Below are 16,654 nucleotides of genomic sequence, written 5' to 3' on the forward strand. Positions count from 1 at the left end.
GTTCGACTCGTAATCTGTGGGTCGCGGGTTCGAATCCCCGTCGCACCAAACATACTCGCCATCCCTAATTTACACAATGCAAGACAAAAGTGAAGGTAGCTAGTTGTCACCACCCACCGCCAACTTTCGGGCTATTCTTTTATCAACGAAGAGTTAGATTAATCGTTACATTATATCGTCCCCACGGCGTAAAGGGCTAACATGTTTGTTTGGCTTGGGATTCGAACCCGCGACTCATATTGCGATTCGAGCGCTCCAACCACCTGGTTATGCTGATTGGTATCTTAAAATGGGCTGGAAATTAATAGATGCACTACTATTGCATCACAAATATCGCCAGGAATGAATCCAATATTCCGGCGTTAACGTCACGTTCTAATTATGAGAAGGTATTACTATTTTGAATATGAGTTACGAGTAAAATGCTCTTACCCACATTGTATACATTGTTTTCAACATTTGGAAAAATAAGCTTCCATAACTATGAACAAAATATGGAGCATCATCTTGTAACCAAAATTCTGAAGTAGGCACAATAAATACCATATAATTTACTTGGTTCTCTTTGGTGCGCACTAAAATCAAGCTGGCAATGACAAAAAACTAAATATGGACAAAATCCGTGTAACTTGCTAAATTTACAAGGGCACTAATGTGACATCTTAGTAAACGACCGATTAATTACACTATTATAAAGTAAAATTCCCAAACTTTATATATTTTTAAAAATGACAAATTTGCACACTACTAATCTGCTGTCTCTTTGTACCAAACGTTTAAGGTTTAAATGTCAATATAGACGTTTTACACTGTGAGAACTATTACACGAAACCACATTTAGTAGTAGGTATTATGGCCAGGCTGACATCTTACTAGCCTTTGGCCGCTTGTTCAGATATAAAAAAGGTTTATTCTAGAACACACAGACACACACACACACACACACACACACACACACACTTAAGTATATACTGTAATATGCACAGTCATTGAAATTAACTTAACAGTTCACAGACATGTTAAAATAAAGATTAGTCACCTCATTAGGAAAGAATGAGTAATTCGACTTTTAGGTTTAACTATGGCCGTGGTAGAAGCACAATACGAAAAGGTTGTTACTACGTCCTAAAAATTAATATAAAACAAACAAACTTTACGCACATTAAGTTGACACACAAGGCAGATAGTGAATTTTGTTTACTGATACTGTACATGGTTAAATATACAAAACATGTGAACGGTTATTATTACAGAGAATTTACATTAATGTACATATAACTAGCGTAAATAAAAGATAAATGGAGTTTCACATAATAGATTAATACACTGGAGTTAAAATACTCCAACTTAAATCTTTTAAATTATTCTTAACATAATCCATGAAAATATTTTTTTCCAATATATTTAATGCAAAAATGTGCTACATAAATTCTGTGTAAAAAACCTCGAATATGTTCATGATGTGGGGAAAACAAATAGATTTAAAAAAAAAAAAAGAAGAAAATCATCTTAACACAAAAATACCAAGCCACATAGCCTGAGCACCTTTAAAAAGGTGGACTTTTTTTCCCCATCAGAAGCAGGCTGGCAATACTCACCACTGATGAAGAAAGGTCCACCATTTAAAACTGATCAAGTTACATGGTTTTGTATTTGTAATCTCTTAATAGTTATTAATACTTTTAAAACCAACCAGTTTGTAATTATCCTTTGTCTCAACAAAGTTACTCTATCATTGTATATAAGATTCACTTTAAAAACATGTACTGGACAAATTCTGCTACTGAAACCTATACAAGCAATTCATTCAAAAGCAAAATTTATTAAACTTAACTATACAATATAATGAGTAGTTTTACCAGTTCAGTTGCTGCTTTATAACAGATCAAAAACAATAAAATTTATCTTGAGTGTAACTGTATTAACCTTATTTCTATATCTAACAATAGAAATACTTAATACAATCATTATAACCAACACCATGAGCTGAAAGATATTCAAGTGCTGAAACTGGGCTTCTATTTTACCTTCTGTTAGTTTTACCCTATATTAAGTGTTTAATCAGTGTCACTCGTACTGATTTTCTCACTGATGAGCATGAAGTTCTATCCTTTACCACTTGTACTTTTTAAAACCTTTACTTTTCAAGGCACTTCCTTAATAACAAGTTCTTTGAGAAGTGCTTAAATTCTACTGTTATAGCTGGTTATAAATTTTTATCCATAAGTTAGCTATAAGAAGTGTAGTCCAAAAAAAAACAACAAAAGACCATGTATTAGTTAATACATATTGTCCACACTGAATAAACCATTAAGTAATTCCTTCTTGCTGATTTAGTGTGTTAAACATCCTTCTTGTCTAATTATTTGATAGTTTTTGTTTTTGATAATTCTTCTATTATAGGTTGCCCCAAAATTTGAATCTGTAGGGATATGAAACTGGATGGACAACCCATCATGTAAGTCATGTCACACCCCTTATAAACCTTTAAATTACATTTTCATAAGGTACCAAAATCCCATAAAAGAGAATAAATAATTTTCCATTAAAAAATATCTACAAGTACATTTATAATTTATGTTTACAAAAACATTGAGAGACATAATTCACCTATTAAGACTGTAAAGTATTAAAAGTATAAATTTGTTATTAATTTGTGCACATTAATAACAAACATGCACAGAAATACAATTACATAGAAGACAGTACATAATAAAATTATAATTCCTTCACACAACTTGCAATGGAACTTTAACATAGTTACTCTAAATTGATAGGTTTTGGAAAACAATGACTTTGAAATTTTGCCACTTTATGGGTCCTTCCTCAATCATAAGTAGATATTTTACCCAGTGTTTTTACTCATTTGAACATATTATTAATAATTTCTATCTTTCTTTAGGTTAGTACTACTTATTCTCAAGGCACCTTTATAATACACAAATTCACATTATTCTGAATCACATCAAAGAAAGCTCATTTGACAGAAGTCTTATTTGTAATTCCACAATGTCAGTAAAACAAACTAGGATTAACAAATTGAGTGCTGAAGACATATATAGTTAAGATAATAAATGTACAAAAAAAGTGAGACATTTGGAGTACTAAGTCCAAATGATATATATACACATGCATACTAATTAGTATTTAAACTATTTAAGAGAAAATTTTTTTTTCAGAATAAATATTTTGTACTAAAAAGGATTGACTACTTTTGAATATTATTAAAGATAAGTAATTTTTGCTGAAGTATTAATTACTTTTTTGCAAAATTACAACCACAAAATTTCAGTAAACACTTTCAAATGTGAAAGTAAAATGTTTGATTTATGTAGACTTGAAACTCAATGTTTCACAATCAAAAAGTTTAAAACCTATATCTTCAAAACAAAATTGTATATGAAAGCACTGGAAATTGCATACACTTCTAACAATGTAATTATACTTGTATCCTACATGGAATTGAGTACAAGTACAGTGCAGGAGAGAATTCCTGGAAAACTTTCATGCCAGTATTCAGTACAAAGTACACAAACACACATCAGTTACTTTATAATTTAGTACATGCAGTTCTATTATATATACATATTGCACCAAATTTTAAATCTATACTTTTCTATAAATATTTTGTTTAGTATTATAAAAAACGTTTCCAAAATTACTCACCAACCTAGCACCTAATATTAACCCATGATTCAATTTAACGATTTGCAGTAACCAACAAGAAATTAGGTGGCTTTTGTGTAATAAAAGGTATTCAATTAGAATAAAAAGATACTAAATCTAACTCATTATAGCAATTAAAAAGTTCATTAAAATAATAGTATAAAAATAATTAACATATAAAAGCACTTGTAAAAAGAGAGAGATGCACATCTTCAAATGATGTACGTTTCTTAACTGTAGTAACTTCACATGTATTGATAAGAAAGTTTCCTAAGTAGAACTGGTAGTCTTCCAGAAACAGCTTCTACCACAAATTACTATATGGAAATATCAAATGTTCAGGTCTAAAGAAAGAAAAACCTTCCACAGATATGATGTTTACCTTAGGACTACTTTTACAAAAAAGACAAACTGCAGTTAACAAGAAATGTTTGCATACAGAGTTTATTTACAGGTATATATACCTAAAAACAAGGTCTTGAGAAAATATACAACTATCCAATATCAGATTTATATTTACAGATGAGAAGACTTGGTACTTATAACTAGATGACTTATGAAATCAATCTGTTTACAGATGAAGCATTAGCAAAATCTGAGAGACACACGAACTAGACGTTTTTGCACTGAGAATTCTGTTTTGCTCGTCTCTCACACTTTGGACAACAGCTTTTCCTCTTCATATAGCATTCTCTGGGAAGGAAAAAGTTATGAAATTAAAAACTATACATGTTTTTAAAATCAATGAAACCTGAACTTGAAATAATAATGAAATTAAGAACATCCAACAGAATACATAGTTAAAGAAAGATTTGCACAAGAGAAAATGTTTATGGTGAGTGAGAGAAATCACAAATTATAAATTTCCAGAATGACATCTACTAAATAACAGAATAAAAAGAAAAGGCTATATATTTGTTATCCATAAACATTTACAACTTCTTAAATTAAAACTTCTTAATCATATAAAAGCATTAAGCAAAATAATGAGTTACATTTCTATAAGTGTAGGCCTAAGTATTTACAAATGAAAAGAAATTAGTTTAGAAAAACTATTATAATTGAACATGAAAATATCATGTCTATACCACTACAATATTCTCTTTAGTATGAACACTATTTAACACTGAAGACATGTTTATTAAAGAATAGAAAAAAATGTCAACACAGCATACACTGATTTAGTTTCTAAGCAGTGATGACAGTTTTTCACAGGAATTATATATTAGTGTTATGCATGAGAGTATAATACACTGAAAAAGGAAATTCTCTTTTTGTCTTTAAAACAATATCAGACTTCATACAACCATGATGCAAAACTCCCAAAACCAAGTAAATATTACCGTGTTTAATTACATAAATACCTGTAGATACGTGACTAACAAACTTTGAAAAAGGAGTTACATTTTTAATAAATGAATTATAAATATGCAACATTATATTAAACTCAGCTGAAGTAGTGCTGCCACTCAATAAAATTACTTTCATAATAATACAAATACAAATGTGAAGAAACATCTGAAAGCATGTGGAACTTCTAGAACTGTTTCTTTGCCTTCATTTAAGCCTATGTACTTTGTATATTTTGATTAATTAAACAAAATGAATAGTTGACAAATGTTAGACTGTTGATAATTCTTTATGACATTGTAGTTTGATTCCCAACGTCTCCAAACAGGTTAAATGAAAATATTAACCATTTCTACATAGGTCATGTGCTAAGTCATGTCATGATGTTTGTTAAGTACATATTCAAAAGTTTATTCAATAACTATTTCACAAATTGATGTCAATAAGTTTGGTATCAAACTGTATATTATACATTATTCAATTTCAAGGTGAATATTAAAAACCATGGTTAAGTGATGATTTTTGTGACATATGGTAGGTTGACTGCAGCACTGTTTCAAGTGGTTTTCTTAGCCATTTTAATCTGTTAGAAGACAACCTCATTCTTCCAAACCAAGATTAAGTATGTTGTGTCCTTAGTCTGCTCAAAATTTTATATTTTATTTTTGACTGAAATACCAGCTTAGTTCCTAAGTTTGATAAATTATAAAGGAATTCTGAAGTAGTGGTATAGTAACTTACGATTTTATATGTAAAACCTATAAAAAAAAAAACAAGTTTGTTTTATATCCTCCAGGTACAAAACTTTAAAAAGGTTAACAACCTACATCAAGCAACAATAGAATACAAAGGTTGTAGCTAGAAGAAAATTTGCTTTATTTCTTTATTTACTGTTTTATATTTTAAGACAAGTCTAATAACGTATTTCTAAAAAAAAATAATCTATATGAATAATAATTGAAATGCAAGTATTGAAAAATACTACCCTGTTAAAACACAGCCAAGACAGGGTAACTGTAAAGACTAGAAGTCAGTTTTGGCACATGTGCTAAGTCATTGTAACAGGCACAGCTGAAAGGTCAGTATAAATAAATATATGGTGTCATGAGATTTAAGCTATTTAGTCTCAAGTTTTTAGTTATAAGTCATTTTAGACGAAAAGAAGCATAATTTATATATTTGTCTCTTAATACTTTAAGGTGGATATCAGATACGTCAATTCTATCAAATCTACACAAATTCATTATTGAAAATAACAGATAAAATTAAGTTATTTTCTTAAATAAATAAACATTTGGTAGCTATGTGGACATTATAAAAGATTTTGCATCTGAAATTTGAACATTTATTTAATGCATAAAAGTATTTTTAATCTTCAAATGAAAATTACTTTGCACGTTTGGCAGGCAAAATGCGAAACGAAAAAAGGCGCCAGAAACTTTGCTTAACAAATCTTAAGATTTTTACTTAACAGTACAATGCTTTCGTATGCAAGATATTAAATCTTGCCATATTTCTTTGACATATGCTTAGTAATTTAAAATATGAAACCTATAACAAGCATAAAATGGTTGAGGTTTTGTCCTATCATGAACTTCAGCTTCTTGTCACTGTTTAACATTTTGTAAGAATATAGTTTTTAAAAGGTGTGGTATTTTAAACAATATTTAATGTGCAACAGTAACATGATTTTATAAACTTGTTATTTAGTTCTAACATTCCATTAAAATGTCTTTATTGTTTCCACTTTTTAGTATGTTAGGGGATTTAAATAAAAAATGTTAAATCATCAGAACAGCTAACATTTAGAAGCAAAGACAATCAAAATAGCTTGTTTTAGCAAGATTATTAATAGTAATTTCAAAAGATACCAGCTTCTAATTACAATTCTGAAATCAATCATGCCTTGTTAGACTATTTAAAAACCACACCATAATGTGCAATAACTTTTTTTAAATAGTTTATACCATGTTTCCAAACAGAACGAAAGAAATCCATAAAATAATCCAAGTAGCTACCACAGGGTTATAAAACATTAAAATCAGTTTCATAAGTAAGATCTAAAATAACCTAAGTTTTTGTAGTTCAAACTTTACCATTCAAAACTTTAAATGCCACAGTGCTACCAACTACATTATTTCTTATAAATGTTTATAAAAAATTCAACATTGATGCAGAAATTTTTTGTAGTCATAATGTCTAAATTTATTTAAAACCAAAAATATCATGAAAAATAATATAACCAGAGGATTAAATTATTTTTCTATTGGATATTTCTGACAAATGGTCACAGAAAAGAAAAACACAAAACACAGCCTGTTCAGTGTCAGAGTGGTAACTATTTTAAACGATACACTGAAAAACTGGTACTTACGAATAGAAGTGGTAAAGTAATAGTAACTATTTATACAAGTGAACTTCAGGTAATTTTAGGTAATAACTGAACTGCAAATTTTATAAATGACTGAAATGGACTACAAAAACAGTGTCCAAACAGTACTCCTACATGTTAGACAACGAGAGAACAGAGACTAAACAGCACATTCTTGCATATATCAGAACAGTAACACTCCTGTCACGTAGATATATTTACATGTATCCATGAATAGTAAATAAACTTACTTGTGGAAGACTGTATAACACTGAGTACAAGATGATGTTCGATCTTCAAAAGGAAATATCACTTCATCTTCCTTGCACACTTCACAGATAAACCCCTTTCCTCTACAACCCTGAAAGTTAAGAATCCAGCTTAGCTACTGCTTCCAGTTAGGTCTGCACAATTTTATTCTTGAACAAAAATATTCTTGAAAAACAAAATTACAAAATATTTTCAATCTAGTCTAAATAGTCCAAATTATGCAGTATATTTCACTATGAAACAACAAAAATAAAATTTGACCCCTTCCAGGTAGCAGGAATACCACTAATATTTTTTGATTTTACACCTTCTCACAGTAGAAATAATTAAATTACAGATGGAACTTCAAAAACAATATACTAAAAAGGTATCTAGTTTTGTTTGATTAAAAACAAAAGTAATTTGACTTACTATAACTTTATATGCCTGGAGATTTCCAAACAATGTTTGGAGAAATCATTTTGAAAAAACACTAACATTAAGAAAATATTCCATTTTATATACCCAATCATTTTCAATCTTAGTGGCATCCATTAATATACTAATTTGAATACTTTATTTTGGCAATTAAAGTAATAACACAAAAACATGTCTACATCTAAAACTAACAAAGATTCATCAGTGACCATAAACCTGGTTTTTTACACTTATCAGCTTGGGCTATGAAAATATTTTTCACTAACAATATTCTTGAGCAAAATCAATTTACATATAAAAATTACTTTTTAATACAAGCTATTTTAGTTGTGTATTGTTTGAATACACTAATTTGACAATAATATTCAACAATAAAAGTCAGGACAGTACATTTAATTATCTATACTCCCTACTGGGTTAATTTTCATTTTTGATACAAATGGGTAGCCTGCTCTGATGAGAAGTAAATACTAATAAAGGCTTAACTGACAAACAATAAAACTTCTACAGCTTTCCAATGAATACAATCTAATACAAAGATATTTTAGTTTTCAAAAATAAAAAGAATGTTCAAATAAACTAAAAACATTTTAGTTATCAGTGATTTGATTTTAAATCTTCTAAACTTCTCACTACATTCACCTGTTCTATTCTAGAAGAGATGGGTCTTGTCATATTCCTATGAAATCATAAATACCTCATTAAAAGTTATGTAATTATGTAATTGACCCCAAGGTGCTTATAATCTGCTCTGTTCTGTTACCTAAACTTTACTTTGCTTGCAGCAATTTTTAAAACATAGGTACATCATTAATAGTTTTGATCACAAACTATGAAAGGTGGGAATGACAAGTTAGCCTAAAACCAAAGTAATATAACATTTAGGGACAATGTTGGATCTGTTTGTTCATCTTAATTGTTCCATACTCTAAACTAAATTAAATTAAAAAAGTTAAAGCCAGTCCTTATCATTTACATATTCATAAAGCTTTTTCTTAAAAACTTATGTTCATATTTGCTAAAAAATAACTGTCACTTGAGAATGTATTTAAGGTTATTATTACATGATTTTCTTCATGGATGAAATAAATTCATGCTTTTGGAAGAGAAGCAACATTCTTTGTGTGTTATGTTCAGAAAGGGGTTCTTCGAAGCTGTACAGACATGCAAGTTCATACAGTTTTTGTTTTTTCTTTGTGAATTGCACTAAAATAATATTACAAACTGCTAAACCACCATATTCTAAAAAAATAGTTTTGAAAAAGTAAACTGAAATAATTTGAATTATCTTTAATTGAATTTTGAAAATTGATATGTAACTATATCATACTCATCACTTGTAAGCTGCTTTACAGTGCAGAAAAGGTTAAATTTGTATATAGGATCCCATATCTATTTTATCTATCATTTAATGTAAATTGAGCATTATTAATCTCACCAACGACAGAATACAACATCATAAATTGATGTCAAAGATTTATTTTATGAATAAAAACTGAAAAATTACCTTTGTTTAACACAAGTATCACACAAACATTAAAAGTATACTAATTTTATAAAATTATTTCTTCAAACCAGTACTTCTAACACATTTTAATTAACAAATGAATCAAGATAGAAATCACAGTATATCTATATACAGCACATATTAAATGTTAAGTTAATGTGCATGAAATGTTAATTTTTTCTGAATTTTGAATAGAACTTTTAAAATTTAGAAATAAGGAAGTCTTATGCACAGTGGTTTTAAGTATTCTTTAGTTATTCCAATAAAGAAACCCCAGATGCCCTTAAAAAAACTTAGCATTTCAATAATTATGATCTATAACAACATCCAATAAAATCAATTCAGTATTTTTACTTCAATACCTCACATTCTTTTGTGATATGACCAGTAAATATGGAGTAAACATTCTGCAAGTATTCTATTAAAACTCCTGAATGTAGATCAATCAGATCTTTAATAGAATAAACATCAGCATTCTCAACAAAGTGTTGTCTGGTTTTAAGTTGTAGAAGAAGCTTTCCTTGTGAAGCCACATGACAACTTAAGAAGTACTTTTTCATAAGGAGGATTTCTTCTCTGAGCTTCTAAAAAAAAGTATTAAAACTGTTAAAAATCTTGACATGTATGAAAAACAGCAAAAAATGTTAATCTGATGAGTGAAAAATGCACTTGTTTTAAGTACTAAGAAAGTTATATTATATTTTAAATTACTATTATAAATTTTAAGCAGCAAAATACATTTCTAAATGAAAGTTCAGATTACTATAATGTTGTACTATGATTAGCATTTGTTTTCATGAAAATAATTTAGAAATACAGATTACATTAATGCAAAGTTATGTTTTTAAAAAAATTAGATGTCTAAATGAAAAATAAGTAAAATAGGGACAATTCAGATTTAGTTGCTTAAGAATTTTCATGCTAAGCTATACAAGGGACATATGAACACATTTCTAATTTGAAACTGATGCACACTTTTGCTGCAAAGAAACAAACCATTAACTCCAAAAATCAAAGGCATTCTAGCCACTAAGCCACACTAAACTCATTATTGGTTTGAAAAGAATGCAAACAAACACATATACATCATATTTTCTTAATTTAATAACTAAATCTTTGAAACTTTCTTATTCATTATCAGTCAAAATAACCAATTAATTTCTCTTTATAAAACTGCTTGTTTCTGTCACTTAAATAAAATGTCTTAATTTTACAATAATAAAATAACTACAGGACATGGGTCTTTTTAATAATGCATTAAAGCAAATGTTCATTTACCCCTTTGCAACAGGTCATGGGTCAAAGGCCATGTCACACTTGTTGACTTTAGTTGAATAAAAAATTATTGAATTCCTATTTTATGAATTCATGTCAATACATTTGGAATCAAATTGTAGATTACAATTCAAGCTTTAATATTATATATGAGCTAATTTCTTAATGTAAAAATATTAAAACACATCCAAAAAAAGATTTTACCGAGTCACGTGGTATGTTGAATTTAGCACTGTTCAAAATTAGAAGTCTGTGATGTCAAAGTACTAAGTCTATAGTTTCATACAAATTAGAAACTCAAATTACTAATATTATCAAGTTTGAACATACAATAAAACCTCGTATCTTTTTGTTATGCTGATGCTGAGATATGGCTCAGTGACCTGTTCACATACTTCCATTTTTGGAAACAATTCCTTGTATACACTTACTTTAATACATGACATGTGAATAATCAATCAATAGCTTAGGATTTTCCCAGAGTGGTTTTCTCAGCCATTTTAATCTTTTGGAAAGGCTACCAAGGTCTTTCAATCCTAGATTTCAATGTCTGGTTTAGTCTGCTTGAAGATTCACATTTTTTAAAATTTAAATACGCCTTAGTTTCTAGGTTTATTAAATTATTATGGAGTTTTATAGTATCAGTATAGTTATTTTTTGGTTATTCAACTGAATATACAAAACTTTTAAAATAAATTCTTTTTGTCTGATATCCTCCACATGCAAAATTTTAAAAGGCTTAGAAATCAATGTCCAGCAGCAACTCAGTACAAAGGTCGTAGAGAGAAAAGAATTGTTTGCTTTATTTTTGCACTTACTGTTTTATATTTTAAGAAAAATAAGTTTAATAATTTGTTTCTAAACAGTAATTACACACACACACACACAGGAGATTTGGATACATTTGGAAGGGTGCCCTTAATGTCAAGGTTCTACTGTATAAACTTTTAGAACAACTTCCCACAAGTGAAGTGTTTTTTAATTTTTACAATACTTACAAGCTACTTACCTTCACTTTATTTAAATCTTCCACAAAGCTAAACAACATTGGATTTAGCTCTTTCAAATTTAAAATGGGTTTTCTTTTCATTAAGCGTAAAAATTGTAATGAAGCTCGACAAACCTGAAATAAAAGGTAAAACTCTTAGTCTTTCAAAGAGATTAAAAGTCATGCAGTACATATTTACTACTTGTGCACTACATTTACTAAAACAACATAAATATAATGGAAAAACCTTTCTTTTTCTTGGAGAATTTAGTATTTACTTTTGCCAACAAAGAGCTTCAGAATAACTACTGACATGTCTATACAAGAGATCTTTAGTTACTGTCTGTAGTAAGTTGATATACATTTGAACACTGTACACTAATTTAAAATCAGTGAAATTTGTATATATTAAATGTTACAGTTCCAAGTGATACATGTTTTCAAACTAGTTATGATAAATGCAAGTTTCTGTCACCTCACTTTTGTAGTTGTTTTTTTTAATTCTTCATCCTCCCATTCACATAGAACTTATTGCATATCTCTGTTGTTGTAATAATTTGTTTAATTTTAACCAAAAAGCTCTTCAACATATCTAATTAGACAACCATCATGAGGTAGTTATGTTTGTTTGTTTTTTTGTTGTTGTTGTACTTTACACAAAGCTACTCAAGGGTTATTTCTACTAGTCATTTTAAAAATGGTGACATTTATGGCTTAATTTTATGAATGCAAATACAAAAATGGCAATATACTGCTGGTCTTAGGCTAGTAAGGGTAAATAAACTTCCTAGCAAAAATTATTACACATTACACTTCAATTTTTGAATTTTCCTAATTTCAGTATGCATCTGAAGAAACTACAGCATTTCAGTAGGTTTTTTTCTTAAAATTGTTTCACTTGTAGGTGACATTATTGTCAAACACACAAAGCTTAGGTTAAAATATATATCTTTTTTTCATTTTAAGTATTGTAGATATTTATTTCATTTTCAGTGACAAGTAACAAGTTTTTATATTGTAATGATTCCTACTTTGCGAGGTTCAAAGTCCCAGTTATGAATAACCCTGGCTGGGATGATACTCTGGCTGTTCCAGTGACAAAAGGAACAATAATAATGTCCATTGTAATCGCATATTCTTGGAGAATGATATCCCTCTTCTACAAACACAGACAATAAAAGACACAAACTTATTAAAAAAGGAAGAATGCTTTGAATATATTAAATACCTATTCACTCACTGAACAGATTGTATTTTATAGGAAAATAAACATGATCTGATGGTTTTTTTACTCCAATCAAAGTTTGTTCTCTCTTGAACAAAACCTCTTAGGAGAAACAAAATTTTTCAATAAAAAGTTATTGAATGTAAAAAAAACTAATTCCTAAGAAATGTTATATTATGATAAGTTATGTAAATATGTTTTTAAAATATAGATTTGTAACAAAGGAATTAAAAACTGCAAAAAGATGAGAAAAAAAGAACAATTAAGAGGTAAAACTATAATTTGAAAGATTTGATATACAAACAAAGTAGTTGAAGAGATCACAATAAACACAATGAATTACCCCACATATGCTTTAAGATACTGTAGAATAATGAAAGCATTATTAGCATTTTGATCATGAATATATAAAGATACATTAACCCTATCTTAACAGGTCTTCCTGCAGTCATGAACCAAAGGGTATGCCACCATAATTGTAGACTTGCATTCAGAAATGTTATTGAACTACATTTTATATTAATAAATTTGAAATGAAATTATAGATTATAATTTAACTTTTAGTATTGTACGTTAGTTATCTTTTTAATTTAAAAAGAAACAAAAAACATTAAATATTGATTTGTGTGTCACTTAGTATTTTGAATGCAGCTTTGGTTCATATTAGATATTTTTGAAGTTTAAATAGAGAGTAACATTTCTTATGAAACAAACTCAAACTACCAATACTCAAGCTAAAATATAAAATAGGAACCTCCTATTTTTTTATATTTTCTGAGACATTATTTAGAGAATCATCCAAGCTGCACTACCCATTTTGTTTCTTTTTGAAATACTTGCTTACATTCTCCTACTCCTGTACATGTGCACTATAAACACACTTTTGAAATAACTGGTGCTATAACCAGGAACCTATCCAGATTTTTCTGCATGTGAAAAAAAATTTTTACTTCTCATACTTACATTTTATGAAATTTCCTAAATGTTGTAAATTCTTGCCTTTAATGAATTTTAAGTAGGGGAAACAATATACCATTTGATCCATCAGAGTTCCTTTTTACATCCATCTCCACAGAAAACAAAAAAGTAACAATTAAACCCACTATTTTTTCAGGAATTCATTTCTTCTCCACTAAAACTTTTACTCTTTATTGCAAATAGAATATTGTAACTCACTACACTTTTATAAAAATAAAAAACTGGCTAAACTAGAGTTTTGAAATGTCTTTTTCCAAATCTGAAACTCCTGTCCTACTGGCTTCAGAAGATTTTTAAAAAATCACATATTTTATCCATTTGTCCTCCAGACTATCTTGTATATAAATAAATATACAACTTCTACTACTTTCTTCAAGAGAAAATAAGAAATCTTAATTGAACCCCATAATAAACATAACTCTTCAATCCTCAGAATGTACCTAGTTACACTCCTCTAAACAAAACACATGTGGAATGTGTAAGGAGACCAAAAACATACACAATATTCCAAATAAGGCCTAATCAGTAAGTACTTTTAAGATATAACCACCATATCTATTAATACATCGTAAAATTCTATTAATTTTCTTTCTAACAACAGAGGAATACCTCAAATAGTTTGAGTGACTTATCACTAATGCCAAGACCCTTTTCTTAAGTCTCTCAATACTGGCTGGGTCTATATTACTGACCATGTCTCCTCTTTGTATTCATTTAAAGTCTTCCAGTTAATATTATAAATCTTTAACATACAAAAAAAAATCATTTTGTAATGAAGTATTTTTAATAAAATATAAAGATCTGTTCATGAAAATACTTAGTATTTGTTTTGAATAATCTGCATGCAAGGTAACTTTCATGTTAAAATTAAAACTTTTTCTCATCTTAAAAACTTAATTTCCTTTGTGAAATCCCTAAAACTTCCAAAATACATTTCAAACATTTTTTTTAGGAAAACCTTATAGCTTGTTATTTTCCATACTTGATTACAAAATAGAATCTATCAATTTAACTCACCTCATAACATCAACTACCTTTTTTTTTTCTAGAAAGATTTCAAATTGTTACATGAAACTACATTAGTTTATCCTAAGTAGCTTTATAATTAAATTTCATAGCCCTTTGAATCATGTCTAACATCCATCCACACCATCATACATCGTGAATGGTTCAAGGCATAAGTTATGCTGTTGAATTACAATACCCATGAGCTACTACAATCAGCTCACATGCATGAATCGTGAAACATTATTATTTATTTTACTTAACTAACCTAAAATGATCCTCATTTTTATATTTTAGTTACTTTTATAATTATACCTGAAAAACAAGGTACAAAATACTTATCTAATCTTTTTTCTTGCTTTCATAGTTAACCCTAATTATTTTATATTACTCATAGTACTGCACTTAATACTCTTAATTTATTAAATAATGCACCAAACAATATAGACCAATAACATGCAAAAAGACAAATTCTCTTGCCTCTCAGAATTATTCTGGGTTTCTAACTCTGTAACAAGAGTCATTACAAATCTATCCAATGTAGCTGTTAACTTTCCCATGATAACAATGTTGGTACTCTAATGAAATTGACATTTAACTTCTCATCAGAACATAACATTATGTATTATCTATAAAAAATAGAAACTCAAGGTTCTCATCTATCAAATTACATATTGTATAATTAAATGTAAGAGAAAACTTAACAAATTATGAAAGAGGAATGGACAGGAGCAGTACAATTTTCTAGTCAATAACTCTAACCTATCAAAATTGAAGACTATAACAAATGTGGATAATCCGAGCAGTGATGATTTTATAGAGAGTAATTTAAGTTTAATTGTGTACTTTTTCAAAGGATGGTAAATAAAATAAGGATGATGACATGCTAAGAGATGTGTCATGTGTTTCACATCTGAGTGAATTCAGGATTTTTTAAAATATTACCTTGTAGAATTAAGAAAACTTAAAACTTTACATACTATTAAAATATGTATTATTAGCTAAGGTTGTATTCTATTCCAATTGGTATAAGTAGATTAATAAATTTTTGAATACAAAAATACTACAACTTTGTGCCATTCAGTAAAGGATACTCGTGGGTGGCAATAGGTTTAAATCATTGTTCAGAACATTCACATCTATACTAGAAACATTTTCCAACTTATGATAACCAAGCATTACACTTGCACATAAGTATAATTTAGGGTCAATTACTAAATATTTTTCAAAGTCAATAATCAATTCCAGTAACTCTGTAGAACATCAAATACCCATAACACCCTGAAATACCCAAATATTTGTTCAGTTTAATAACAGATTTTGGCAGCTCTGTAATAACTCAACATCTTAAATACAAGATATATTCAAGTTTTCAATCAATTCAATACCATTCTTATAGTTCTGTATATCTTGCATGGTTGGGTGGAGATAGAAGATATACAATACTTCTAAAATTTCAAAGTAAATGATTTGAGAGATAAGCAATATTTAAGTTTAATTACTGCATTTAATTGGCACTGTGTTCTAAATTTCATTAGAAAAAACATTCAGTGAATACATATTACATTGAACTGCAGATACATTCAAAATTGTGTGTAGCAA

At 28.5% G+C, this 16,654-nt stretch overlaps 1 protein-coding gene across 7 annotated transcripts in view; it reads right to left on the minus strand.

Moving 5' to 3' along the window:
• Window positions 1–1,184: 1,184 nt before the first annotated feature.
• The window catches only part of DEF8 (differentially expressed in FDCP 8 homolog), a 43,978-nt gene continuing 28,508 nt past the window's right edge, over window positions 1,185–16,654 (minus strand). For all 7 annotated transcript variants that reach the window (XM_076514634.1, XM_076514633.1, XM_076514636.1 and 4 more), the window contains 5 exons: window positions 12,876–13,003; window positions 11,866–11,979; window positions 9,944–10,165; window positions 7,639–7,748; window positions 1,185–4,359 (listed from right to left, as the gene is read on the minus strand). In XM_076514634.1, the coding sequence (XP_076370749.1) occupies window positions 4,278–4,359; window positions 7,639–7,748; window positions 9,944–10,165; window positions 11,866–11,979; window positions 12,876–13,003 (656 nt within the window). In that variant the 3' untranslated portion in view covers window positions 1,185–4,277. The remainder of the gene's footprint in view (window positions 4,360–7,638; window positions 7,749–9,943; window positions 10,166–11,865; window positions 11,980–12,875; window positions 13,004–16,654) is intronic.

Source organism: Tachypleus tridentatus, chromosome 7, assembly GCF_004210375.1.
Source record: "Tachypleus tridentatus isolate NWPU-2018 chromosome 7, ASM421037v1, whole genome shotgun sequence".
NCBI lineage: Eukaryota > Metazoa > Arthropoda > Merostomata > Xiphosura > Limulidae > Tachypleus > Tachypleus tridentatus.